Below are 27,566 nucleotides of genomic sequence, written 5' to 3'. Positions count from 1 at the left end.
AATGAAAAGATAAACAGCTCCGGAAGGAAGAAGGAATGCAAATCTGTGTTCTGAAAAGCTGTAGTACGTTTTCTTTGTATAGCGAGGATTAAGAGTTTCACCACCATACTGAATCAATAATGGAAGAATACAAAAATCCAGTCCAGATGCTTTCACAGTTGATTAACACCTATCACAGTACTCAATCCCTTAATCTTTTTTTTCCAGACATCAGGAGATAGCTGGGGGAAAGAGGAAAAGGAGGGGACAGAGGTTCAGTTTGTTGTTGTGCCATATTTTTTTTCCAAATGACACCTGGAAAAAACATATCTCAGCCTATGTTCAACATAAAAATGTTCTGCAACTCATTTGTAAAGCGAGTGGAGCAGCACTCTCCTGCCCGGGCCTGGTCAGTGTGGCAACCACCGCTCACTTGGTCTGAGGAGGCAGCCCCGGTAGGGCCAGATCACCTCGGGATTAACAGGATCTCATCGTAGTAGACTACAGTTGTATATGGGATCATACAGGTTTTTCCATAGGACATTCATAAGGCGTTATGTGAGTGTAAGTGGAAACAAGTCATACAAAACCGCATCTCTGTGGAGAAACGGGTGTTTGGCTGACGCGGGGTGCGGGGGAAACCCCGGCAGCACAGCCCGCGGGGCGCGGGGCCTTGCACGGGCGGCCAAGCGGCCCTGCACCGGGCAGCGGCGCTGGGGAACCCGCCCACCCCCGCGGACGCGGGTGGGAACGGCCCGCCCGCCCTGCCGCTGCCGGAGGAGGCGGGGAGCGGCCCGGCCCGGCCCCGCCCCGCGCGTCCCGGCGCCGTTTGGCCCTGCCGCCGCGCCGTAGCGGGCCGGCGGGGATTGGGCGGGAGCGCGGCGGGCGGCGAGCGCCGGGCAGGGGGCGGCGGGCCGCGGTGAGTGCGGGGCGGGCTTGGGGCTCCCAGCGGCGCTTCACCCGCCGCCCCGGGGAGGGGACGGGACTGGGGGCAGGGAGAAGGGGGTGGGGTGGGGGCTGCCCGGTTACGTGGGCGGGGGAGGGGGGCTCCCGTGCGGTGGTGCGCGTACCTCCGCCGCGTGCGCCCGTTGTAGCCGGTGCTTCCGCCGTTTTCGCGCTTTTCTAAGCAAGCGGCTGCGAAGCTGCGCCTGGCCCGGGCGGGCTGTCAGGCGCCGGCCGGAGCGCGCTTCGCGCCGTTTCAGCAGGGCCTGAACCCGCCGCCTTGGCAGCGGCAGGCGAAGCCCGGCGGGTTACCGGCGGGGGAGGGGGGCGCCACCGGCGGGACCGAACGCGCGCGTTGCCCGGGAAGGCTCGGGCTGTGCAGGGCGGCGGGGCCGGGCCCTGCGGCCGCGGGCAGAAGCGGCGGAGGCGGGGGGGCGCTGGCCGCAGCACTAGCCCCGCTCGCCGCCGGTGGCGTGCAGGGCAGAGCGGGGGGGCAGGCGCTGAGGCCGGGGTCCGGCGGCGCTGCGGGGGGGAGGGGGGGCAGGCGCTGAGGCCGGGGTCCGGCGGCGCTGCGGGCGGAGCACCGAGCCGCGCCTGGGCGCTGCGCCCTCAGTCTTGAAGTCGCAGCATCTTTTCGGGTTTCTACAACTCGAATCTCAAGCCTTAATCCTAAACCTAGTCTAAGGTAACTGATCCATTTGAAGGCGTCCTTCCCAATTTACTCTTTGCTCATAGTTGGGAGCCGAGATCAAAAATCCTTCTGCTCTTTCAGCACAGGCTTCTGTGTATAGAGCCTGCCCTGGCTTCTCACCCCACCCCCTAGAGATACAAACCGCTACTTGTGGCTTAGCTATCTAATTTTAGTAAAACCATTTTAGCAAAACGTGTTACAGAGGCCTTTGGCTCTGTTGGAAGCTCCAAAGACACACAGCATGGCAAGCAAGGATGCTTAATAACTTCAGAAGTTATAAAAATGCCAAAGGGAAGGTTTAATGCTGTGGCTCTAGGAGCTTTGTCTCTCCACCTTAAGGTTTTGCTTTTATCTCCTTTGATATTTTCTTCTACTGAAAGTATGGAGAGTCAGGGAACCGTCTGTCTGTACTGAGCGTTCAAAGACCATATGTGAGCGTGTTGCTTACCCGAATGTTTTTTCTCGTTTCTCTTCCCAGCTTACCAGAGAAGATCAAGATGAGTCTACGGAAGCAAACCCCTAGTGACTTCCTAAAACAAATCATTGGAAGGCCAGTTGTTGTAAAATTAAATTCTGGAGTTGATTATCGAGGTAAGTTCTCCATCTGTCTCTCACACAAAGTAAAGTAATTGTTTGGGATGGCTGGAACAGATGCATTGCTTTTGAAAAACAAAACTGTGATCCAGAATCTTGGAGTATGTGAATATAGATCTCAGAATGGTGACATTAAAAATAGAAAGGCAACTCTGGAGAAACTGGTGAAAAGGAGATTAATGGTAGATTTAGAGATATTTACTTATCTAAATCATTAGTGTCCTTCATCACAGATTGTTAGACCGGAGTCTTGGGATGATTCAGAGTTTCTAAAGTGATTTTTGTAAAGATTGGCTGGAATTACAATTTTTGAAATGGCCAGGCAGTCCCCTTTTCAGTGCTCTGATAGCAGCCCTTGTTGGAACTACCTGGTTTTTTCACCTTCCTGTTCTCCCATTCCTAGTATAGGCCTTGGTCCAGAAAAGCTTCAAACAGTAAACTCCGCTATTGGTCATAAGCCTAAAGGGATGAAAGAGTTATTACATTCTTGTTTAAACAACAGCCTAGACATGGTTTAGATCAAGACTTGTGGACATACAGGAGAAAGCTTAGTGTGGCTTTTGCTGCTATATGCCCAGTTCATTGTAACATAATCCAGCAGTTCTGTTCCAGAACTTTTCATGCGCTGTAGGATTATAGGGGGTGTTAACCAGTAAATTAAACTTCTTGGTACAGTGTGAAATGTCCTGGTCCTACTCCCATTAAAATCAGACTGTCCTATTTTTTTAGTAGTATCCAAACTTAATTAAAACTATCATGTATCTCCTGTTGTGCACAATTAAGTCATTCCAGAATAAAATGTCTAAAACATAATGGTTCTGGTACAGGTCACTCCTTCAGACAGGTTTAATTCAATTGGCTCAATTTAGCACTTGTGGGAGGAGACGTTTTTTGTGCTGTGACAAGGAAGCTTTTTATTATGACAGTTTAAAATTGTTACTGGTCACTGACAGAGCAAGCAGTGCCTTCTTATCCCTTCCTTTGCCTCTTTAGTGTCCCAGCTGACAAAATTTGCAGTCTGTCATTTCTTTGAGGACCACATTGTCTGAGCACTTCAGGTGGGGTTGGTATCTTTAAAACTTCACTGCTTCTCATCGGTCTTTGGCTACTGTAAATTCTTTCTTGCAGGAGGATGTAGTGACAGCACATTGGAAGTCAGTTTAGCAAGTCATCATTTACCTAAAGGTACACAAGGCAGGGCCAAAATGGATTTGGTCTTTGGACGTACTTTTTATTTGCTTTGAGAACACAGGTACCTTCTGTTTGGTAAGATCCATTTGCTGCAGATAAATTACTCAACTTCCCTCTCAACAAAGCCAGTTTAACATGCCTACAGTCAGACCTATGGGAATTGAACCACAGTTCTGATGAACACCCTCATTTGTTACTGGTTTCCCCCCCTCCCTTTCTTACTTCCCACTGCTCTCCTTCCCACTTGATGTGATCCTGCAGTTAAAAACTTTTATGCTGTTCTCATCTGAAAAATATGCACTCATTTTGTTTTCTGGAGAAATTTGACCAATATTTGTAAACTCAGGCTCCTGTTACAGACCTGTCTAGATTCTCCCTCTAGGTGTTGTTGCTAATTTTATGTCTGTACCTCCACCCTCCAAGCCACTGTATACACAAACGTGTCCTAATACAAGTGTTGATGTGTAACTGTAAAATGTCTTGATTTGCTGTCAAGTGCTGCATTCATCTAAGGGAATAAGCCCTGAGAAAGTAATCAGTGCTAAATTAATACGTATGATTTCTGTGTGTAGAGATGGATATTTATACTATAACATCTCTACATATAGATAAAACATAAAATACTAGCCAGGACGGGCAGTGACAATATTTAATGGCCTGAGCGTAAACACAAAGAAAAGGAGGAAGAGCATGAAAAAACCATGAATGCACTCTAGGAACAAAAGAGTTTGAAAGTACTGCATTTATGGCCTACTAAGTGGCAGCTTTAAGAAAATCCACACAATCCAATTTTAAATTTTGGACAAATATTTTTTGTGTTCTGTTGTTACATGGTGTACTCTGCATTACTGGAGTGAAAGAGTTTTGACTTGTGGGTTGGGTTTTTTGGTGCATTTAGTAACACTTTGTAAGCAGTCAGTTTTTCCTCTGTGTGTGGATACAGAGGAAAAAAACCAAAGGAAAATAATAACCCTCAAACTATTACAAGCTGGCAGGAGAACTTGAACTCCTAACTATTTCATGGAAGATACTACAGTAACACTTCTGAAAAATGAGGATGTGTCCTAGAGGAGGATTCTCAGACTGGGGTTTTTCCCCCTCCCCAAGTACAGCCAGTACACTATATTTTGAGTTTTAATGCCAGGTAAATAAATCGGGTATTTTTCAGAGGAAAAAAATATTTTAGTATTTTCTGCGTGTGTGCAAGGATTAAGTTAGGAAAACACACATGCAAGATGGAGGTAATTAATACAGCTTTTTACAAGTTGTTTTCTGTGCACTATTAACAAATAAGATTGTATTCTCTGAGCAATTCTTTACATCTGTTAATCCCCACATTCGGTTCCTTACACGAATAATCCATTTGTTGACCAGGCGAGTTAAATTTTTAGATGGCCATGGTTCTGATCTTAACAGTGGGTGTAGATGCCAAGGAGTGATTTAAAATTCAAAAATGCCATCGTGCTGCCAGCACATAGGAAGCACTGTGTGAACAAAGTACAGCCTTCAACAGGGGCTATGAGAAATGAGAATATTGTCTAGAATCAGTGCTACTGAAATGCATATTTATCCTGATCAAAACCCATCTAATATTACAAGTGGCACAGACTTTTTTCCTTGGGTTGCATTAGTTACAAACAACGTAATTTTAATTTTGTGGGAAGATTTCAGTATTATTTGAAAATCTTAGCCTGTTGAAAATTATGTAGAATTTTGTTTACATCAGAGACTTGCATCTAATGTTCTTCTAGATCTGTAAGCATGAAGATAATTATGAAAGTGTAAGGTGTCCTGTATTAAAGGGGTTGTTTCTCAGCTATATTCTTCACAAGTTTTGATGAAACTCAATTTACATAGCCTTGCCCTTTGATTATCCAGTTACACTTAATCTTACAGGTTTTTTTTAGGTGTGTGGCTTAAAACACAAATGAGAAGGGACAACTTAAACTGTCAAAGCGGAAGTTAGCAATCTTCTGAAAGTCATGCCCTAATAATGACTTCTTACCACCCCCACCCCACCCCAGCCATTCTTACATCAACTGATACAGTTGCTTTGAAAGTGTCTGGGGTTCCTCACTCCCAGTGTAATTCCGGGAAGAATACTCTGACCTACTGGCTCATCTAGCAAAGCCTGGGCTTTTAGTCTGTTACAAAGATACAGGGTTTTTTTCAGTACTATTCAAACACAGTGCATTTTTGTTTATTTAAAAAAAAAAGTTTAAGCTGATTCAGTTTTAAATTGTCACTGTCTTCAGGTGTCCTGGCTTGCCTGGATGGGTATATGAATATAGCTCTGGAACAGACCGAAGAATATGTAAATGGACAATTAAAGAACAAATATGGGGACGCATTTATCCGAGGAAATAATGGTAACTGCTCCTCCTTTGGTTATTGCTCATTAGAAGGTTGTGATTTGATATTTACTTCTGAATTTGAAGAGTGGCTGAGGTATAACCAAGCTGCTTGTAAGAATATTAGTTTTAGGCTTTCTTGGAAACCTTAGCATATTTATCTTCTACAGTTTTGCTTTTCAGTGTCTGCGCATTCTGCATTCCTGTGGCCCTCTTTGCCTCTGAACTTGCAGTTCATTTAGAGAAGCATGCTCTTTTCTACCCTTCCTTAGAGCTTAGTTCTGTTGTTTGACAGGTTTACTCTTTTGCATTTACTGCCTGCCTAGATGGCCTCTGCTCCATAGAAGCTTGTGTTTTGCTAGGCAAACTACCACATAAATTTACGATACAGTACAGATATTGCTGACACTAATATTTTCATGTGATGCAATTGTCCAGACCTGATTGAATGCAGTTCATTAGTACTGGAGGCTATTTTCATCTTTATGAGTAAATATTTTTACCACCAGTCAAGAAAAATCACTAACACTTCACTATTGAGCCTTTGAATATCCCAGTGCAGTAGGTGGATTTTAGTGCATTTCAAGGACAATCCCAGGTTCCTGAAATGACTGTGGTATCAGTTAGGCTGTAATAGCGGGGCATGCTAGGAAGAAGAATATCTGAAAATAGAAAAGGTTTACAAGTCAGGTGTGAAGAGACTTGTAAAGAAGGTAAATGAAGCAGAGTTTGACCAAGTTACTTAAGAAAATGGAGGACAGGAAGAAGGGAGGGAATAAAAACAAACAAGAACTGAATCCTATGTTACAAAAAGACTGAAAGAGAATGCAGCACCAGCAGGACAGAGTGCTTTGGGAGGAGAAAATCCTTGAATGAGGCTAAACGCTTTTTGCGGGGAATTTGGATTATTATGCTAAGGAGTGCAGTGACATTGCAGCTGGAGAATCAATTATGGAAATAAGAACCTATTATAGAACTTAAAACAAATGGATGAGAGGCAGGAGGCTGCAGAACAGGCTGAGCAGAGAACTTAAGATATCCCAGGTTTAGGAGCATGATGCAGTTTCATGTTGTGAATGGATCTAAGGATATCACCAGCAAGCAGGTGCAAGATGTCTGCTGCTTCACAGGTAATCATTAGCTTTGCCTGAAGTGCTTGGGATTTCCAGCTTTTGTTGAAAGATCATACAGCATTAGTGTCTGACAAGTAATTTTGCTGCTTAAACTCTCATGCTCCCCTCAGTAATGCTGCAGGGTAGCTGGCTTTATTCTTCCTCTGTTCAGCCAGCATCTGCTGGCTATGTAGTTTGGCTATGAATAAAGTGTATACTGAACTAAAGTAGTACATAATGTGTAAATGTGACAGCATTTCTTGAAACTTGGACTTCAAAGTTTCCTGACTTCATTCATGCTGAGGAGGATTCATTACACTGTTGTTTTACAAGCCATGGAAATAAGATATTTTAAGTAAACAAGCTTCTGCACATTATTTACCAGGGCCCTCTTACATGTGCCACTTTCTCCTTTTCACAGTATTGTACATAAGCACACAGAAGAGGAGGATGTGAAGATGCCAGAAGGAGGCCGTTTTGTACTTGTGAACCTTTTCAAAATGATGAGCTCTATTTGATTTGTAGTTAATAATCCACAGGTGAAATACACAAGTGTTTAAATATTTCTTTTTTTAAAATAAATGTAAAGCCGTATAAACTTACTGAATGTTTTTGTTTCAAAGCATTGCTTTGTTCCACTGTACAGAAAATAAATAAGAGAAGCATGTAATAGTGCTGCAAGACTGACTCAAAGCAACAGCTTGTTTGATTATGCTAACAGTTACAGAAATAATGATAGGAAGGTAAGCAGGCACCGAGTAATTGCAAATCACAGCCTTGTACTGATGGCAAAACAATAGTTTAACTGATGTTGGGGAGGAAAATGCTAATGTTTCAGTGACACTGACCCATCCTTTTGGAGAACACAGGGTCAGCTTTAAATGCCAATCTAGTAAGAGTCGTTAGGTAAAAAATTTAGCTGTCCAAAGAAATCTTGAATTGTGGATTGACTCAAGGGATGTAACGGTGTCACTTGCACAGTTAGGAGTGGGGAAAGAATGAAATCAAATAAAAGAAAAGCCCCAAGGGTGAAAAGAAAGCTCTGTGCCAGCTGAGGAATCAGTCACAGGTGAAGAGCTCTTGGCTGGCATGCCATCACAGTAGAAGCTGCTTCACCTTCTGCATATGTACTGCCCTCCCCCCACCCCCCAGCTTGCAGTTACATTTCTTCCCTGCATCTCTACCAAACACAGTGGTCTTTGTTAATAAAAAGAAATTGTAACTAATATCTAAAGCTTCTCCTGAAAACAGACTAGGAATTGAAAAGGAAGCTTTTGTAAACATGCCATATGCATCCTCTTCAGACAGTTCATTCTCCTCCCATACGCTTCCCTCCAACCTAGTACCATCTATATGTTCTCTTCCATTATGTGCTAGCCAGAAACAAGAACAAATACATTAAGCTTATAGTATGGGGTGTGCATTAGGGAGGGGGAACCTCTGCAGGCAGTGGAGCCAGAACTTGTTTATATTTTGCAACAGTGCTCCCAGATAATTAAAGCCTACGAGTAAATCCAGCTCAGTTTTACATTGATACTTACTCTGCTTTAAAAAAATTACCTTTTCCTCCTTTTACATGCAGTCAGACAAGAAAAAACGCCCCACCTGAATATTCAGGTATTTCTTAGTCTGAGTGTTACTGCACTTAAAATCCAGATACTCGGAACGTTTTCTTGTTCCTTGGGACAAAGTTATAAGTTAGGGTAATATACCTCACTGTGAGATAATTTAGCCAATTTTTAAAAACACATTTTCTGAAGCCCTGCTTTATTCTTTGGGCAGTTTGTAGTGCCTCCAGGAACAAAAAAAAACACTTCTAGTTGTGGATGGATGAACACCAGACAATTGTGTGAATGTAACATTGGTCCATTCTTCCCAAGTACCAGTAGCTCTAATGCAAGCAGGGAACAGTGACGTTTTAGTTATCCAAGGGAGAGAATGTGGGTTGCAAATTTTAAATTCTTTTTTTAAAAAAAAAAAAATCAAGGAATAATTCAAAATTATTTTGCAATCAATAGTTAACCTTTCCACATTAAACACTTCAGAAGCCACTACGGAATACATGGAGATGCTACTTTATAATATGCTTCAAAAATTTATTGTTTTCTGACAAGGGTTGAAAAGGGTCCAGGATCTAAGTACAAATCACCAACTTGCTCTTCTCTAAGTCACTTTTTAAAAAAAGGAAGATGTCTCCAAGTGGAGCATGTGGCTTCTTTGTTTTGCCATCTATACACAGCTGGCAGGTCACTGTGCGTTTCGTTTCTGGAGACCATCTGGGGTTTGGGGTTTTCTCATTTTTATTTCAATAAGAGTTAGTTTTTCCCCACTCTTCCTCCACCTACCCACCTATAGCAATGTGCTCTGCACAGACTTTGATTTAGTCTCAAAAGTTTGCCTCGCTAACTTTTCAACTGCAGTTCTGTTTCTACAAGTCTAGTTATAGAACATTTTTCAGTTGTGATATCTACTTCAGCTGGTCTAGTCACATACTAAACTCTGAACTTAGAAAATACTATGTAGTTCACGTGCTAAGCGTTGTTTTTTAAAATGTATTTTAGATCATGAAGTCACTATTTACCTTGTGAGGTAGACAGGAAAATTTGCATCAAGATGAGCTGTTGCAATTCATATTCAAATTTCAAAAGTAGCTAAAGAAATTAAACATTTAATTCCCACAGTCACTGACCTTTATCTACATTTTACAAGATTTTTTTCCTCCTTAATTCAATTTTCAGCCTCTGTATTTAAATCAAGTGAACATTTAAGCTTGACTTCAGTTAGGTAGTCCAATGTTCGGATGTAGTCTGTTTTGAGTTGAATAAAACCTTCACCTTTGATTTTTTTTTTTTACTTATCTCTTAGAATTTGTTTTCACTTAATATATTCTGTAGGACACCATACCACTTGCAAGTAAATCAGACACTGGCTAGACAGCTTTCAGAGCAGCACACAGAACACTATCCAAAGTTTTAAGGTGAGGACCCCATTATATATGTATGTAAACATCAAAGCAGAATGGCATATTCCACAAACTCTTGATGCTTAAGAGTATCTCGACCTAGTTTATAATATCTTTATCCCATTGGGACATACAAACTTAGAAACACAATGTATCTTCCTACACAAAAGACTGTATTACATAGTAATGCTCATGTCCTTCACGTTACCTCATTTACCACATCCTAATGCTCTTGCCCCAGTACCTACATAGAAGAGTATAAAACAGTTTTACTCATGGATCAGGCTCATCTAGCTCAGGACTGACAATGAAACATTCCTTAAGCAACTTTACAAGTGCTGGTCCATCACTTGTCTTAGAAGACTGCACCCAAAACTAAGCAATCCAAAACTAACAAACAAAAATGAACTGGATTTCAAAGACTAGAGCTGCCTTCACACCTTCACATCCATAGTTTGTACTTTCATGCAATGAGATCATTTCATGAAACCAAGGCTGTTCAACCACTGCCCCAGCCTCACCACGCCAGACAGACTCTGGGAAGAGCAGTAACTCAGGATCTGCTGCATCCCACATCCAGCGTAACCTTCCTGCACTTGAAAAGCCAAACTAAGCCACATCTCCTCAAGCAAAAGCCTGGTTGGGAGCAGCAGTGCAGCACAGCCTGTGGAAACTAAAGCAAGCCCATCTGTAAGGAGGGGGTAAATACTCACTGTGTGGTGGGGCAGCCAAAAGCCAGGTCCCTACTCAAGGCTACAGCACCCTGAAGTGCCCCTATATGAAGGCAGGAGAGCATGCTGGGAGGTTGCTTTAAAGGTATACACTGATGGCCACTCAGTTGCCACCTGGTTCCTATTTCAAAGGGAATCTAAAGCAAACCACTCTGAACATCACGTATTTGAGTTCTTTCCATCTTTTTCACAGTGTTGCAATGACCAAAGAGCTACCCAGAGCCCTGGTGGCTACGACTTGCCCACTGAGCCCTCAGGCTCTCACCCAGCTCTGCAGGTTTTGGCTGCATTATTTGCGGCAGTGAAGGCAGTGTGAAAGCGTTTGCAAAGTGATCGCCTTGGAATGTTTGACTGATGGTACCAAACCCATGCCCAATCTTTGCCATGCTAACCCGTGCCTGTGTCTAGCTCCAGGCCCGTTGCAGTTTTGAAAGCAAACAGGCTGCAGAGCCAGCAAAGTTTCAGGTTCCTGTGCCAAACTGGTCTCCAAGGCTGTGAAACTGGATGGGAGGAGGCTTTTTCTGAGCTGCTGTATTGATCCTGACCGAGGGGCCCATGAACACGTCAGAGTCAGTGATCCACACAGCAGCTTCAGGCTGGCAGCGTGGCTTCCAGGTCTCTGCTGGGCTGCATGGATCCCTTGGCCACAGGACACCTCCTCGTCCTGACAGCGGGGGGCACGGGCAGCTCCCACACAGTACTGCGACTGCACCACCTGCCTGGCCTTGCCTTTATCTAGCAGAGCAGCAACAAGTTCTCATGAGAACATCCTTTAGAAAGAGGGTTGTTTTCTTGTAAGGAAATTAAAAAATAGCTCAGGTGATGGGAGAGCTGCTCTCCATGGACAGCGCTGCATCTGCTCTGAGCAATGCATGACAGGAAAATCCATCTGGGCTCCATCTGATGCTACATGAAAGTGGGGTGCTCAGCATCTGAAGGGATGTACAATTTACTTGCTGTCTGTATTCCTCATCTGTCTTGTTAAAGCAGTCATTAAGCTATTTGTTGCTGAGCCCTTTTTATTGAGATCCAGAAAGAGCCCTGCACCGTCTCTCTTTCCCTCAACCCCATCCCCCAGTGCTGAACAGCTGCCCATGTTGCAGTAGTTACCGAACAGCTACCCACGTTGCAGTAGTTACCAAATAAAGGGTTGGTCTGTGGGGTTTTCAGCTGAATTTGTAAGGGAAGGAGGCTTACATTTTACGTTGTGTGTGAAGGTGTGTGTCAGTTCATTCCCAGCAGTAACATTTGAATCCACTGTCACGCTACAGTAAGTGGGATAGAAGAACAGCAATAATAGTCAACTGGGTGGAAATGGAAGGACCTCTCAGTACTTCTGCCAACCTTCTGCCTAACTAGATGTCAGAGAAACATCCTCTTTCCCCTGGTCTCCCCAAACACAGAGCCACAGACATGCACAGGCCAAGCCTGAGATGCCAGTCTGTAGGCATTGTTCTCCAGTCCCCTTGGGGCACTACCATGGGGTTTTGCCGCTCTCCTACTGTGAGTTTTTAACCACTCCTCTCACAGCTGGCCACTGCTGCTTGTTTTAAAGATGACCTGAAATCTTCCTAAATAAAATGGTGCTGCCAGCTTTGTTGGTTTAACGATCAGTTCCTTGTGATCTGGACTCAGCTGTTGCCACCTTCAAGCTCCCTACTTCATCAACCTGCCCACTCTTCTCTAACCCCCTCCAACTTCGTTCGCAGGACTCAGGTAGCCACTAGCTGACCAGGAAGGACTTGTAACTTGTTATATAGCTCTTACTGTCTTGCAGTAGCAAAGCATTTCTCAACTTGCCAATGAAGCAACCAGCTTGCTCTTGAGTGTCAGCTCTGGGTTGCTCACATCCATGTCTGCATTACATAGTGACCTCCACTGCACCTGCTCCACGTCTGCTGTCCCTGTTGTGCCCCAACGAAGCAGAGATGTGGAAGCAATCTGCAAGGAGAAAGTTTCTGTATCAAAGAGCCTGAGATGTTACTGCGTTTATAATCCTTCTGTGCACTTTGTCAATAGTCTATCTTGGTTATCAAGCTACTACAGAGCATCCACACTTTTCCCTAGTGCTATTTTTAAATCCCAGCTGTGGGTTTTTTCCTGCTAAAAATCCACTACACAAGTGCTGCTGAGAAAACAATAGGCCGGGTGTAAGTTGTGTTATGTCCCCTTCTTGCAAGCTCCCTACTAACAAAGAAATTTATGACAGGAAAAAGGCAAACCTCTCTCTAGTGACAGCAGTGCCACCTGGTCTTCTCGTGTCTGTCTGGGCCCCATCGTCAGAGTGATACGCAGGGCCTGGCTGAGCTCAAGTGACTCCATCAGGTCAAAGCTCTGGCCAGAGAAGGCTGAGGCAATGCTGTCCTGGTGGGTGATGCAACCAGAGGCTATGGAGAGGGCTGTATTTCTCGTTGGAAGCATCTGCCTGTCACTTGGTATTCAAATGTACATTTTGAGGCTGCTGGTAGGTGCTCGTGTCACAGTAATGGCTGTGACAGGCTTTTTCCATCTCTAAGGAGGGGGTGGCTGTGACATTCGGTTTGAGAGTGGCTTTGAAGCCTCTGCTTGAGAGCCAGCAGTGAGGATGAACTCTGCATAAGGCTGTATTTCAGATCAGCCCAGCAATTAATGCTGCATCCAGGCAGCACTGTGCAGCTCCACTGACTGGTGCTGCTAAACCTGCATCCCGCGCCACCGGGCAGCACACCCTGCCCTCCTCCCACTGCCGCAGCTTCGGGAGCCGGCAGAGCCAGCTCAGCCCTGCGGTACGTCCCATGCTTTTATGGACGGGTTGGATCTGGGTCTCATTTGTTTGAAGCTTTTCTCCCTATAGCTTTGCACAGAGCTCCAGGGAGCACCCAACACCACCGTTTCAGGGTCTGCACTCTGCTGCTGCTTTTCCCCCTTTTCCAGGTGGAAGCCCATGGAGAAATGGTCCAATACAAAAATGTATGCCTAATGCATGGCAGCAGCTGAAGACCATGTAATGCAAGGCCATGCTGAGGTGCAACGACCTACATTTACCTGCAATAAGTAAGTTTCAGACCTGGCCGCTGTGCCATAATGGCTGCGATGTGTTTGGCATTTCCCATGTGGACTGCTGGAGGTCTGGAGCTGCTGCTTTGTTATGCTGGAGTTATCAGCAAGGGATAGTTCAGTGTAGGGTTAAGTTAGTAAGGAAAGGCTGTAAGAGACCAGCTGGTTTCAGGAAAGGATTAGTCTTTAATATAGCACAAAGGTAGTCTCTTTTTTTTATATAAAGTATGGGCAACGGCAAGCTGGAATATAATCAGTAATGCAAACCCTTCCCCCCTTCCCCTGAACTACCCTCTGCTTCCACTGACAAAAGGAAGGAAAACTGTAAGACTTGCATTATAACTTGAAATTCAGCGGCTGTAAGACCTCTTCCAAACGCAGAGGAGAGCAGGCTGCTGAGAGCCCAGGACCATCAGTTCCTGTGCTTTCAAACTGGTTAAACAGATGAGAGCTAGGCTGTTGGTGGTGGTACCTCAGTTTCCCATCCAAAGGACCAGCTGTAGACCAGGGCAGGCTGATGGGAACAGTGCTAATAAGTGGGGTGTCTGCAAGCCTGTCTCCAGTTTGCAGGGGCTGCCCCGGGCAGAGGTCACCACGATGCCCACTCTGGCCAGACTCCCATGCTGGTCAGACCCCAGGCAACATTGAATACAGGCACCACTGGAGCTGCAGAAACGAAATGAGGTGGTGTTGGTGTCTGTCCTTAAGTCACAGGGCAAGACAGAGCTTTGTGGTGTCCTGCAGGGAGAGCGGCCTAAGCACTAGCATGAATTCATTCAGCCATCAGCCACACATTTATCTGAGGACGAGGAGGACTAAAACGCACCAAGTGCTCTTTTGCCCCTCCATCTTTAATAGCTTTTCTGCACCACAGGGCCAACGCCCTTCCTGGTGGCCCTCAGACATCTAGCGCTGCCTCCTGAGGGTCTGCTGACTGAAGAAAAGCCAGCCAGGCGGCCGATGGGGCTGTTCCTCTGGCCCTTCTCTGGGCTGCAAGCTGCCAGCAGTTTGTTCAGCATCTCCTGATGGCAGCTCTAATAATGACAAGGAATTGGACCCTAATTTCCATCCGTTGCGAGCAAGGAGCTGCTGGCAGGGAGTGGGGCAAGCCTGGTGGCAGTGGCCAGGGTCAGCTGAGAGTCCCCATCACAAGAGCAGCCTGCCGTGACAAGACAGATCTGAGGAGGATCCGGGAAGCCCAGGGACAGGATTGGCTCCATGTCCAGGCACTGGCATGGCTGCAGTGTAGCTCAGGCAAGGAGCAGGGTGGCAGCCTGGATTTAAATGCAGCTTGTGTGCCAGGGGACAGTCTCACATATCAGATATTCAGTCCCATGTGCCAGCTCTGGTGGGTTTGGGGGGTGTTAATGGCTCCTTCTGGCAGGGCTGGTGGGTGGGATGAACCCACCTGGCCTTCCTAGCAGAATTCTGCTTTTACTGCCAAAATAGCTCCCGTTAAGTGTGAGAATCAGGGTGCACACGGCCTGCGGGTTACGGCCTGGGGGGAGCTGACGTGGCTTTGCTTTGCAAAGCTTCAGCATGGAAGCAGGGGGTGTGGGGAGGGTAACGGGGTGAGCAAGGGTCCGATCCTCCTGCATGTCTGCCAAGGAGTCCCAGGGTGTCCCACACAAACCCCACGGCTTGCTGCTGGCCCCCCTGCTGATTGCCTTTGTTTTCATTGCAGAAGCTTGGAGATTTAAAAAAAAAAAAAAAAAAAAAGGGGTGGGATATGAAGAGGAAAACTAATATGATTAAGGCAGGATTTGGGCACTGCCGGAGAGCTGCCGTAGGTGGTGGGTATTAGCAGTAACAGCTGCTGCGCTTCCCATTAGAGGAGAAAGCGAAGAAGGTCCCTGAAAGGATGGGTCTCCGGCAGGCCGGGCGGGCAGCGGTGGCAGCGAGCCCACAGGCGTACGTGTCCCGAGGTAAGTGACAGCGGCACCAGCAGCCCCATCCCGGGGGGGGCTGGGGATCACGGCCCTGCTCCCCGTGCTCCAGCGGCGAGGGGTGCGGAGGGCGGCTGGGAGAGGGGTGGGAAACAGCAGCGCAGCCTGGGAAATGCCCGAGGGAGAGAGCTGCTGCTGCTCGGGGTGCTTTCGTGAGCTCCTGCAAGAAATCATATCCATCGAGGGAGGTTTAGGTGTGCCTAGACGGGAGGCTGACTCCACGAAGAGGAGGCATCCTGACACTGGTCCTGCAGGGGCTGAGATATTTAGCAAAGGCTCCTGTGAGTCTCACGGGCATCTTCTGGCACATAAATGGTCGGAGTGGCACGATGCTCGGCTGTGGGAGGTTAAACTGCATCCGTCTGCTCCCTGCTTCAGGCTGGGCACAGACCGTTTCGTGTGCAGTGGTGGTTTGTTATACTTAGCTGGCAAGTTTCAGAAGTGCTAGGGATGGAGGTGTAAGCGAGACCGCCTCAGCCGCTGGTTTCCTCCGATTTATCTACATCTACTATGAAATCTAAGCCAGGAAAAGCTGCATGTTGACAAGATGTTAGAAAGCGCTATGTTAAAAGCAAGACTACCTGCCTTACGATACCTGTTACAATAAATGCCACACACTTGTCCTTCAGCTTCACTTTCAAAAGTGCATTCTGAAAAATCAGAATAACACAATAGCCCAGCTAATCTGGAGATGCGTTTTGTTCCAGCCACCAAAGCTGAGCAGTACTAAAGACATGGTATACCAAATATTAAACTTTGACTGTGTTGAGGAAAGATGCTTGCTTAGATTAAAAATTGGAGAAGGAGAAATCCTGGCGTTAACCAAAACGGCTGCCCATTTATCTCGCTTCCAATGCACACTTCAAAGTCAGTATCGCTGCTGTCTCATCAGCAACAGCCAGCCCTGACCAACAAGGACAAGCTGGAATGCTGCTGGGCAGCTGGGGAAGGGTCTGACAGTCACTAGCAGCCCAGCGGTTCTGAGCCGCGACGTGCGGGCTGCTAAGAGGTGCCTCGTGCTCCCCCAGGGCAGAGCGGGAGGCAGCCACATGCCATCCCACAAGATTTTCTAGAGCAAATCTCTCCCAACTGCTCCCTTCATGGGCAACTTTGCAAGAAATGCATCCTCTTGCACGACCTCCCCTCAACCCCAGCCTCAACAATTTACTGCAAAACATGAAATGCTGCGGATTATGGAGGTGGCTCCATGTGCCACAGATATCATTTATTGTCCTTTGTTTAAAGGCAGTGGGCAGGGTAGTGCCGGAACTCAGCTAATTCAAAGGCACCAGAGGGGCTCACAGGCTGCTGAAGCTGCTGCTTTGAAGTGAACCTGCCCGTTGTTTTCTGCCGTAGGATGGAGGGCGGCAGAAGAGCCCGCGTTGCCATCGCTGGCTGGGCATGCACAACCCTGTGCTTGGTCTCCTACGTGGCTGCCTTCTCACACGGCGCGAGCCTTTCTGCCTGCACTGACATGATGCCCAGGCACCTGAGAGTGCAGCTGCACAGCCCCGGCAACAACTATGTCACTGTCCACACCAACATGTCCTTCTACTTCCCAGGTGACAAGGTTCCAGGTAAGGAATAGCTTCTCATTCCTGCGTCTGAAAAATACATGGTAACTAATCTCAAGCGATGGCATTAATCTTTGTGGGGGCTGGGTAGAGGGACAGCTGCCCCTAGTGAGCTATGCCATCTCTCTCGTCACGTCACGAGGAAACAAACATATTGGCAGAGGGATTCCGCTGGCGGCGCTTGGCCTGAGGTTTCTCAGGTGATGGCTGACCCCAGGTTTTCACCATGGTTTTGTCCAGCTGTTTGCCAGAGGAAGCCAGTAGGTTTGGATGCTTTGGGCGGGATCCATTTGTCTAGACCATACAGGACCTCATCGCCACGATGGCGCATGAGAGCCACCTCCAGAGGGTAAAGTTGCCTCCCCTGCCTCTCTGCACTGCACGAAGGGGTCTGGGTGGCTCACCTGACTCGTAGGTATGGCTGGGCAGCATGCCCCGGCCCCAGCATCGTTGCTCCCAAGGCAGATGCAGAGATGAGAGGCACTGCTCCCCAGCCTGGCCACTTGCCTGCTCATCCCCATGTAAAATAAAACCTCTCCGAGGGCAGCACTCAAGCTTTTGTGTATTTACAGGGTGGTACCCAAACCTCCTTCCTTAAAAATGGCTGCATGCTGCCTAATGCAATGTCCTTTGGAGCTTATAATCGAGGAGAGGGAAAAAAAAAAAAAAAAGACTCAAGCAAATTTTGGGTGCAATTCCATACCACAAAGTTCAAGTCTGGCCTCCTGCATCCAGCATGTCCAAGACAGACCGTGAGGACAAAGACAGTAAAACATTATTGCTGGTGTTGCAGGGGGTTTTCTTTTAGTTACAGTGCTACCACTGGAAAGTCCATTGCAAACAGTTCACCCCATAACTACGAGACAAATCCCTTCGTGTTCCCTGTTTTGTCTTGCAGTAACAGTGAGGAGCACCCGGGATTTTATGGGGTTTTTGCTTCAAGCTCGCAAAGTGTCTAACGATGAAATCACTGGCACGTTTGTCTTCATCCCTCCTGGTTCCAAGCTGCTGACTTGCTTTGAAGATGGTGACACTGTCACCCACTCAGACAAGTCACTGAAGAGAAACCTGTCCTTCGTATGGAAAGCACCAGACCAACCCATTGGAGACATCAAGTTTTTGTAAGAGCATCACTGGTTCCTAACCAGAATTTGTGTATTCTTAGTTAAGGTCTGGTTTTATTTTTTCATCGTACTTGTCCAGCACAGTGGTTTATGTATCTTAAACCCCATATAGCTAAATACTTATCAAATGCTGCAACAGTATCCCAGCTGGTAGATAAATCACTATTTATAGCTGCTGGGTAGTGCTGCTTTTTATTTACATGGTCACTATTTTCTCACAATAAATACACTGGAAGATGACAGCATAAGCACTTAAGAAATAGAAATATTAAGGCATAAAGAGAGAACTGTGTGATCATGTTGCCTCTTTCTAAATAACACAGCCCACAGGACTTCCCTGCCTACAGAATAATCTTGTATATCACTTCTTTAAAGGAAAAATAATTAAAAATGAGTGGGTTTAAAAGAAGTTATATGTAAACATAATTATTCACAGTAGGAAGAGAGAGGGAGCACTGGGTCAAAACTTGACATCTCTATTTTGCACCAAAGTCCCAAACTGTCCAAGTATTTTGGTTCTGATTTGGAATGAAATTAAACATCTTCTAACTGGCTGTCTTAGAGGAAGCACTGAGACTTCTCATTTTGGAAGAAATTAAATTGTTACGTTTTGACTTTACAAAACCACTTAGAAGCTGCTTGGCTAAATCCTTGGCCACTCCCCAAAACACAAGTGTGCCGGTGAGTGCTGTGGCTTGTGCATCTCATCGTGATTCAACACAAATTCATTGAAACAGAAATATTGCCGCTTGCTTGGCATTTCCAGTTTTCGGTTGTTGTTTTAGATCAGGAAATACTATTAAAAACACATAAAACTCAAGCAACCAAATAAACCCAACACAAACCAAACACCACCCACTCCTAGCCACCCGCTCTTATGCTTCCTTCACCCTCTGGCTTTTGATCCTCCAGGCTGATTTCTGACAGCCTCTCCCTTTTCTCCCTATCAACAGCATCTGGAAAAACTCCTTGTTAGGCTTAAAAATGCCTCATAAGAGTCGGCTGGCACAGGAAAACCCGGGTTGTTTTCCCCTTAGCTAATTCGCAGAAGCAGCTGAGCAATCCAAGCTGAAATTCTCCCAAAACCTCCAGCTTAAATAAGGCTCTCTGGGTGAACAGTTAAAGGTTGGCCAATGCAGTTTTGGCACCTGACAAAAGGCAGAGGGTTAGACGGGCTCAAATATCAGAGGGCTGAGCAGAGAGACTTTTTTTTTTCTCTACCTATTCTGCTGTTTGTACAAGTTACATTGACTTGTTTTAATTAGTAAATACCACTGTTGTATCCCTGCCTACAGAAGATTATCAGCAGAGCTAGTCCAAGTTTTCCAAATGTGCTTCTAACAACACAGCAAATACAACAGCTTTTTTTTTTTTCTTTTTTTTTTTAATTTAAGTTCCCACACATTTTTTTGGCTGATCTTGATTATGGCTGGTGATTCTTCACCCTGTATCTTTCTTATGGGGCCTGGTATCTTTTATTTGTAATATAAAATGTGTGATGGGCTAATCCTTTAAAATACTTTTGCATCACTCCTGTCTTTGGATTAAAGCAGTCCTTGTGAATTGATCCCTGTGAAACAGTTGGATGTTTTATTAATGCCATACAGCCAGTAAATTCCTAATGTTAATTAGTAAATGCCTAATGATGTTTTAACAGCATCTCCATAGTCCAGTCATACTTTGTTTACTGGGCAAAGATCGAATCTGCTACCGTGGCTCAGCAAGGACAGAACAAAACACTTGCTGGCAGCGGCAAGAAGCCCGATTCCATAATTCCCGCACCCTCACAGGGACCAGCTGACCCACACCCCACAGGTATGGCAAACAAAGGTACGGGTTTCTTACCAACCGCTCCCCACAGAGTAGTTCTAAAGCTTATTCCAGGCAAGCATCAAAGTGACAAGTGACCCAAACAAGCTGGTGGGACCCATTTAACTCCTGTGGCCACTGGGGAGATGGCCATGGTGAACACCCTGAAGTGAGGGTATGGGTCAGCATTCAAGATGACAGAGCCAGTTCCGAGGAGGGCACCAGAAAGACAAACAGGGCTGCCTGATCTTATAATTTCAATGCAAAACCTAAAATACAACATACTTTATGTAAAACCTCAGCCCCTTAGGACAAGCAAGTGCAATTAGCACTGCTCTCTAAATAAGCAAATACATTTGTCTCTAAATGTCACTATTGCCCTTCAGGTCTGTATTTAGTTGTATTTATGCAGCCTTTGGTCGGTAAAATGCTCCAATAATTTACTTACAACCAAATCAGACGCATTTCTCAGCATTTTCAGCATGGCACCAAGACTGGGTTTTAATTGTTTCACTTGACCATAATTTAGGCAGCAGGTTTTCCTGCTTTACTTTCCAGCTGGGTTCCCACTTAAAATTAAGTGACATGAAGATTAAAAAAAAGTCACTATTATGATTCTTCCTGGCAAACATTAACACCAAGTGGGATCTGAAATAAATAAACCAAAGACAACAGACTTCTGTTCCTCCCTCCCTGCTTGTTTTCTCTCTGTGCTGGACAAGGTCCCACCTCTCCTGTGGCTGCCACCAACTCCCCGCTGCGCACCACACTGCCTGCCAGCCCCACTGGCACGGTGGCAACGCCGGCACCGGAGCCAGGTTTCGGTGTCAGGTCAGACGCCCATCCCGTCATGGAGCCGAAGCAGCCAGCCCGGCCTTCGCGGGCTGTGTCTGGCAGGAGCAGCGGGTCCAGCGGCTGGGGGCTGGAGCCATCCCTCCCCACCCGAGACCCCGGCATGATGGACACCTTGCGAGGTTTCCTCTCCCAGGATGACACTTCCAGCTACAGCACCTCTGACAGGTAAACTAGGCGGTGGGAAGAGCTATTTCTCCAGCCCTTGTGCAGAACGAAAATAGTACTAGTTTCCCCACAGACGAGCGAGGCTCCGTGTAGGAAGGTGTCTGCAGCTCGGGGCAGGGAGACGGGAGGGTGTTTGCTTGCCCAGATCTTGAGAAATAATTCTTTGGAGATTGCACACAACAGACAGTGACAGGGAGAAAATCCAGCTCTTAAAAACCCAACACTGTGCTGCTCAGCCCAGCAGAGGACCAGCCAGTGGCTGAAAAATGTGATAAAAACTATTGGTGGCTACAGTATTTTTCCAGAAGCGCATACAAATACTCAATGAAATGGTGAACTCAGCGGGCCTATTTCTCCATTTGCAGGGAAAAGGAAGAAAGGATTCAAAAGCAATGATGAAATTTTGGGTTGAGGCTATCTGCTCAGAACTCTTAGAGGGTTTGGGTCACATGAGCTTTCATGCAACATTTCATAGTCTGGGTGAAAATGATGGGGATTCTCGAGTGGTGCAGAGCCCAGGGATTCCCACATGAGCTGCAGCAACAGGTCTCATTTACTAACCCTGCCCTTCCTCTGTCCATATCTTAGAGCAGGAAGCATTGACAGTGCTGCCACCACACGCTTGTGTTTGACGTGTAAAGAAGACAGGCAGGTAAGCAACGGAGTTGGGTAGGACGTCTTCTCCAAAGACAGAAAGGTCTAAGAGAAGATGAGGGTAAAACCTCTCTACTGCATCACAGCACCAAGCAGCCCGTGTAGCTCTCACAAGTGAAACTACACTGACACTGTTAAGAGTTTTAATTTTTTTACTTTAACTGGGAATCAGTTTTCGTATCTCTTTTTTGTTTTCCTTTTGACATCGTTGCCTGAGTTTTTAAGAGTCCCCCTGTAAAAACTAAAATAACTTTTCCATATGTAGACATGACTACAGGCTTCTGGATGTTGCTGTGTTGGAAACCTGTATTTTGTTCCTGCGGAAGGCTGAGATGTTCCTTTCCAGAGATGCTGGATAGCTACCATCCATGACATTCACCAGAGGTCAAAGACTTCAGCTTTCCAAGGGACAGCCAAGGAAGCCGTGTGCTTTCCGAGGGCAGGGTCAGCCCAGGAGGCTGGATGGAGCAGAAAGGCAGAGGTGGTGGTGGTGATGGTGGGGTTAGCTACAGGTGTGGGGTGCACTCACTGGAGACAGTTGGAAGAGCAGGAGCTGGCAGATGGGATGACTAGGTGAGAGTGCCTTTTGGGAAAGGGTGGCCTCAGGAGAGGAAGCCCAGAAAGGTGTGAAAGGACTGCAGCCTTGGGGGAGCGAGGTGGCTGTATGTACGGAAGGAGATGTGGGAGCTGGGAAGGGCATGCAAGAAATTAGTTAAAGAAAAGGAGAGCAAGAGAAGGGAGAGAAACTGAAGAATACCGGGGCTGCAGAGAGAGGAGGATGCTCAGATGGGAACCAGTGGAGAAGCTGGAAAGCAGGGATAGCTTAGACACATGGGATACAGAGTTAGCAGGGGAAGTCCAATACACAGGGAATGGAGAGGAAAAAAATACAAGGAAAGTAAAGAACCAGATCCAGGTTGCAGGATGGCACAGGAGGAAGAGAAGTAATCTCAAAGAAAATAGAAGAGGAAGGGGCCATACAGCAGAGAATGATGAGGCAGAAATATTTAGAAAGGAGTGGAGGACTGAGAACAAGTAAAGGAGAGATGTGTAACATGGGCACCTGGCATAGGCATGGAGAGAACTTGAGAAATGACAGAAGATGGTAACCAAAGGAAAGGAACAGTTACGGTGCAAGGCAAGACCAGAAGAGCATAACGAAATAAAACTATTGAGACATTAGGCAAGAATGGAGAAAGTACAAAAAGAAAGGAAAAATGGGGTGAGATAGGGCAAGGACTTGCAAGGCAATTCCATTTTGTATCCTAAAGTCCCAAATCCTGCAGCGTATCCTTACAGCATAGTGTTTGCATTTTAAGGGCAAGTGATCCATACACATGCAATCCCAACTTTGCCAGCCAGCTACTTTACAGTTTGCAGTTCAGCCACTGAAAGTCTTTTATTTGCTACTGTATTTTACTAGCACCTTCAGAAGCCTTTTCTTCCACAAAGAATGCTCTGACCCTCCCCTGCTTCACTTCACAGCTTGCCAGGTCTCCTACCTCAGCTTTATGCTCCTGTCACACTGTCTTCCCAGCAAGCTTTAGAAATCGCTAATGATGGTAGAGGGTGAGAGTTTCTCTGGTGTAATTAATGGATGTGTGAAAAAGCCTGCTGGGCTGGACAGGCTGGAGAGGTGCCAGCTACTGAGGGCCAGATCCAAATCTCAGTGGAGCCGAAGAAAAAACTCCAGTACATTTTCCAGGTTTTGGATGGGGGCTCAGGTGCACAGTAGGAATGGAAAAATTCATTGGGGACCTCCTAAATTGTATGACGGTTTCACCGTTAAGGCTTGGATGATATCTGCAGCAAAGCCTGGGCTGCAGAACTGGCATGGACTGGCTGTCGTTTTGTGACAGATAAAATAAGGTGCGCGGCACAAAACTGAGCCCCTAGGAACAGGAGTCATTCCCACGAAAATGGGTGGTTAAGCAACACTCTGAGGCAGCAGGTTTCAAACTGGCTGCATAGACTGAGAAAGCAAGACAGGCTCGGGGGAGAGTTCGCAGGTAGTAGGTGACTGCCCCAAAGGCCATCCCAAGCCTCCTGGGTCCCTCTGCTCCACGGTTCAATCCACAGCTTCAGAAGGGCAATACTGAATCCCAGTGGGTCTGCTGTGACCCTAAACATGACGCTTGGCTGGGGAGATCACGCCTGTCCTTTCAGCATTGCCCTGGCATCACTCAAGGGGGGTACTGTTAATTAAGTGATTTTTTTGTGTGTGATAACAATGCCTGTGAAAAATGCTACCGCTGCCACTGCCACAATGGGAGCTGCAGATTTTTTCTTAGACAAAGCAGCGACCTTCCTCTCTGCCTGTGCCCTTCACCTCTGTCCCCTCCACCCACTCTGCCTTGCCCCCCTGGGACCAACTCCCAGTGCTTTGTCCCTCCCGTGGCAATTCTGATACAGATGGAGCGGCGCTGAATCTGCCTCATTTTCTAAAACTACTAAGTAACCAACCAGGGGATATCACAAGGTTACTCTAAGGCCAGGGGGACACCTGGGTGTCAGAAATACAGAGCTGAACTGTATCATGACGTAGGCTGTGAGCATCTAATCAGCCCCCTTTCTCTTCCCTCACTGCACACCTTGTCATGTTTTTGCTTTCAAAGGCCAATACCGAGAGTAGAGACATCTTGAAAGCCTCCCCACATGTGGCAGAGTCTCCTTCTGCACCGTATGTTCACACTCCCCTGGGTGACACCACTGTGACAACAGCCTGGTTTGGTGATACCGACGCTGCCGGCAATTTGTCATCAGCTTCAAGGCAAATGGCAGAAAGAAAGCCAGCACTGCAGCCAGAGGAGGCAGATGCCAGGGGCGAGGAGGAAGAGGCAGGTGGGAACACCCTGCCATGGGTGACCAGAGCAGCTCCTGAATCTGCTGTTCCTGGGAAGGGGGAAGAGCCTGGCAGAGGAACCCGACTCCTTGCAGCCCAACTCGGCATCCTCCTGGTCTGCACCGCCGCTCTGGGCCTGGCGCTGGCAGCTGCTGTGCGCTGTGTCTGTGCCCAGCACTGCCACAAGCGGACGGAGGTCTCCTTCAGTGAGCCTGACCCTAACATCATCGCCGTCAGAGAAAACGGGGAGGTGATCCACTTCCGAAAGATCCGGGAGAATGGCTTCGTGCTGGTGCAAGCCGAGTACAACTGGGTCAGCCCCTCAAGCAGTGGGAAGAAGACAATCACCTGAACATCTGCAGGGTTGGATGCAGCGCTACAGCGGCCGGTGCAGGTGGAAATAGCCCAGATGGCACAGCACAGGTTCTAGGAAGCGGTGGTGTAGTTCCTCTATGTTCTGCCATATAGGTAAACAAACTTGAAGCAGGCAGTTGAGACAGAGGTGTTAGTCAAAAGTATCTAAACTACAGCCGCTGAGAAAATATAAGTTGATAGACTTTTCAGCTTGTTACACTTACTGCAATTAATATTGTATTTCTGCTCATTAGCTGTCACTGCAGCCATGACATACGCTTCCTCTGTTGCCTTAAGGGTGTAGCCAAAAATAGAAATTCTTCCTCTGCGCTGTAGTATTGTCTCCTGTTTAATTTCAGTAAAAGTTTCTAGTGTTGTATTTCTTTTCAGGAACTATAAACCCCTGATATAAACCCAACCATTCTCATTTAGGAGCTTGCTGGTTTGATTCTGTGTACTTGATATCTCTCAGATGACAAAATATTTGCCAGTAGATTTTAAGTTTCAATTTGAAAATAAAAAGCAGTAACTCATTCGTGGAGAACATTGATCTAAATAATGCCAAATTTATCTATGGGAGCAAAGCACGGGGTGGCGGACACCAGCTTTTGGGGGAGAAACATACCTCCTTATCAGGTGCAAATGGAAGAAAACCTTTCCTGTCCATTTGCACCTGATGAGGAAGCTTGTTGAAGGCTGACAGCCAGCATTTACTTAGTCTTTTACTTCGAGTCAGCTCAGTAACACTCTGTGCAGAAACACGCACTGAGAAGTCCCCTTCCCAGGTCACTTTGGAGATGCTCAGCAAAAGCTGTGTGGAAAGTTAATGGCGCCCTTGTACTCTGAGTTTGTGCAAACTTCTCTTCGACCACATGGTTTTCTGCAGGAAGCCACTGAAACAGCCCTTGGTAAAACATGAAGATCTTGGACACCTTCCAAGAAGGAGAGGTGATGACCACAAGGGTAAAGGTTTATTTAACTGCAGCTTTGAAAGAGCCAGAAATAGTCCTGATAAGAATCCTCTTGAGATGTACATTTTAGACTCTTTCAGAGAGCAGGAGTCACCCCTTCTGGTGTCCTTTTCTAGGGTGGAGGGACTCAGATGGTCCCCAAGCTGTGTAATGGGGGTCAAACTTTGGTGCTGCAGCTTATTTCGCAGCCCACAGCAATCTCCCCTGAACTAGAGCACATAATGGCAGGACACTGATGGCTCACACGTCCTCCCCAGTGACAACCTCCCCCTCTGTCAGGAGGCCCCCATGGCCATCTCCATGCTTGATAGTCAGTCAAAGCTCTGCTCCCACATTCTCCCTTACCTTGCCATTGACTTCAGAGGAGACAGGTGGGACACAGATGAGTTCTTCTATTCAGACCCCTACAGCATGATGAACACAGTGCATCTTTTGCTAACAGTGCCTTCTATGTGCGCTCAGGAAGAGCTAGTTTCCAACCATACTACTCTACTATGATTAGTGACATGACGCTGCACACACAGCTGCACACATGCTACACACAGAGCCAAATTTCTATTGAGTTAACTTCTAGGCCTAGTAAGCCTTGGGCAAAATAAATGAGTAAGAAAAGAAGTGTACTCACAAATGTGGCTTGCAGAGGTGAGCTTCATGGTGTTAACCACTGCACTTTGAAGAGAACGGCAGCCAGACCATGGCCCTTTCACTGCAGAGTAACCAAGGGTAGTGCTGTAATTGAAAAGACATTTGTTTTAGGACTCAAAAGGATGCCAGGTGAATGGTTTTACGTTCAATAAATCGAGCCTAAACACTACCTACTAGGAAGTCTACACATTTTTAAGTACAGGTCTACACACTTACAGTGGCATTCCTCCTCTGTGTCATGTGCCTTAGAAAGAATACATGTTTCTGTAACCCAGTGTAGCTGAACTGTGGAGCAACTAAAGCAGACTGCATTCAAGTCATTGTTAATGCAGCCAAAAAAAAAAAATTATCCTAATTAACTGAGAAAATAGGCCAACAAACTCTTTAATATTTAAAGAACTATCACATATTATTTTAAAAAGTTTCTTATGATGGCATAGCTGTTTATGAATAAATTACAAATACCTATGGCCTCTTCCACTCTCTGTCTAGGTTTAATGTTACCAGACTGCTATAGCTCTAGGACTGTAACCCTGCTCTTTCCCCACAACCCAGCAACACTCCTTGCCAGGCTGACCAAAGCAAGTGAAGGCCTCATGGAGATGTTTGAATAGGACAGTGGCACTTTAATGCCACTTTGCTTTCTGCCAAACTCTGCCTTCCATTAAATTTATGCAGCTCCAGTATTATTAGTAGTAAAACCAGCAATGGTGAGTTCTGAGGGACACAGCTTCTTTGAATTAGTAATGAGTTTTGCTACTTTGCGGACTTGGCTGAGACCAAAAGTGCTTGTGGGTTTTTTTCCCTTGACTTCTGAATGATGTTTCATTTATTGTAGTTGCCATGACAAGAGGGATGGAGGTTTTATTTCTTACGGCTGTTAAAAACACAAGCACTGATTAATTTATTAAAAGCCAAACCATTCAAACTCCCCCATTGTCAACTGACTTGCTCTGTATGGAAATTCATCTGTACTCCTGTTTGGAACAGGTTTAGGAGAAAAAAGAACAGAATTAGGAGAAGAAAGGCACAAGCCAT

The 27,566-nt window shown here is 46.3% G+C and overlaps 2 protein-coding genes across 3 annotated transcripts; both read left to right on the top strand.

The window, feature by feature from the left end:
• Positions 1-831: 831 nt before the first annotated feature.
• LSM6 (LSM6 homolog, U6 small nuclear RNA and mRNA degradation associated) lies at positions 832-7,548 on the top strand. 2 transcript variants are annotated; one of them, XM_037396633.1, is made up of 4 exons: positions 832-898; positions 2,091-2,203; positions 5,653-5,766; positions 7,282-7,548. In XM_037396633.1, exons 2-4 carry the CDS (start codon positions 2,110-2,112, stop codon positions 7,314-7,316), a joined length of 243 nt encoding a protein of 80 aa, XP_037252530.1. In that variant the 5' UTR covers positions 832-898; positions 2,091-2,109; the 3' UTR covers positions 7,317-7,548. The 2 variants fall into 2 exon arrangements, with proteins under 2 accessions (XP_037252530.1, XP_037252520.1); XM_037396623.1 differs by lacking the exon at positions 832-898 and adding an exon at positions 1,525-1,606.
• Positions 7,549-16,771: 9,223 nt separating this feature from the next.
• Positions 16,772-25,284, top strand: REELD1 (reeler domain containing 1). The gene is made up of 6 exons (XM_037399589.1): positions 16,772-17,112; positions 18,008-18,230; positions 19,891-20,117; positions 20,765-21,062; positions 21,651-21,714; positions 24,281-25,284. Exons 1-6 carry the CDS (start codon positions 16,893-16,895, stop codon positions 24,908-24,910), a joined length of 1,662 nt encoding a protein of 553 aa, XP_037255486.1. The 5' UTR covers positions 16,772-16,892; the 3' UTR covers positions 24,911-25,284.
• The last annotated feature ends 2,282 nt before the right edge of the window (positions 25,285-27,566 follow it).

Source organism: Falco rusticolus, chromosome 1, assembly GCF_015220075.1.
Source record: "Falco rusticolus isolate bFalRus1 chromosome 1, bFalRus1.pri, whole genome shotgun sequence".
Taxonomy (NCBI): Eukaryota; Metazoa; Chordata; class Aves; order Falconiformes; family Falconidae; genus Falco; species Falco rusticolus.
The sequence above is the reverse complement of the archived record's forward strand: the minus strand, read 5'-3'. Positions and strand labels throughout refer to the sequence as shown.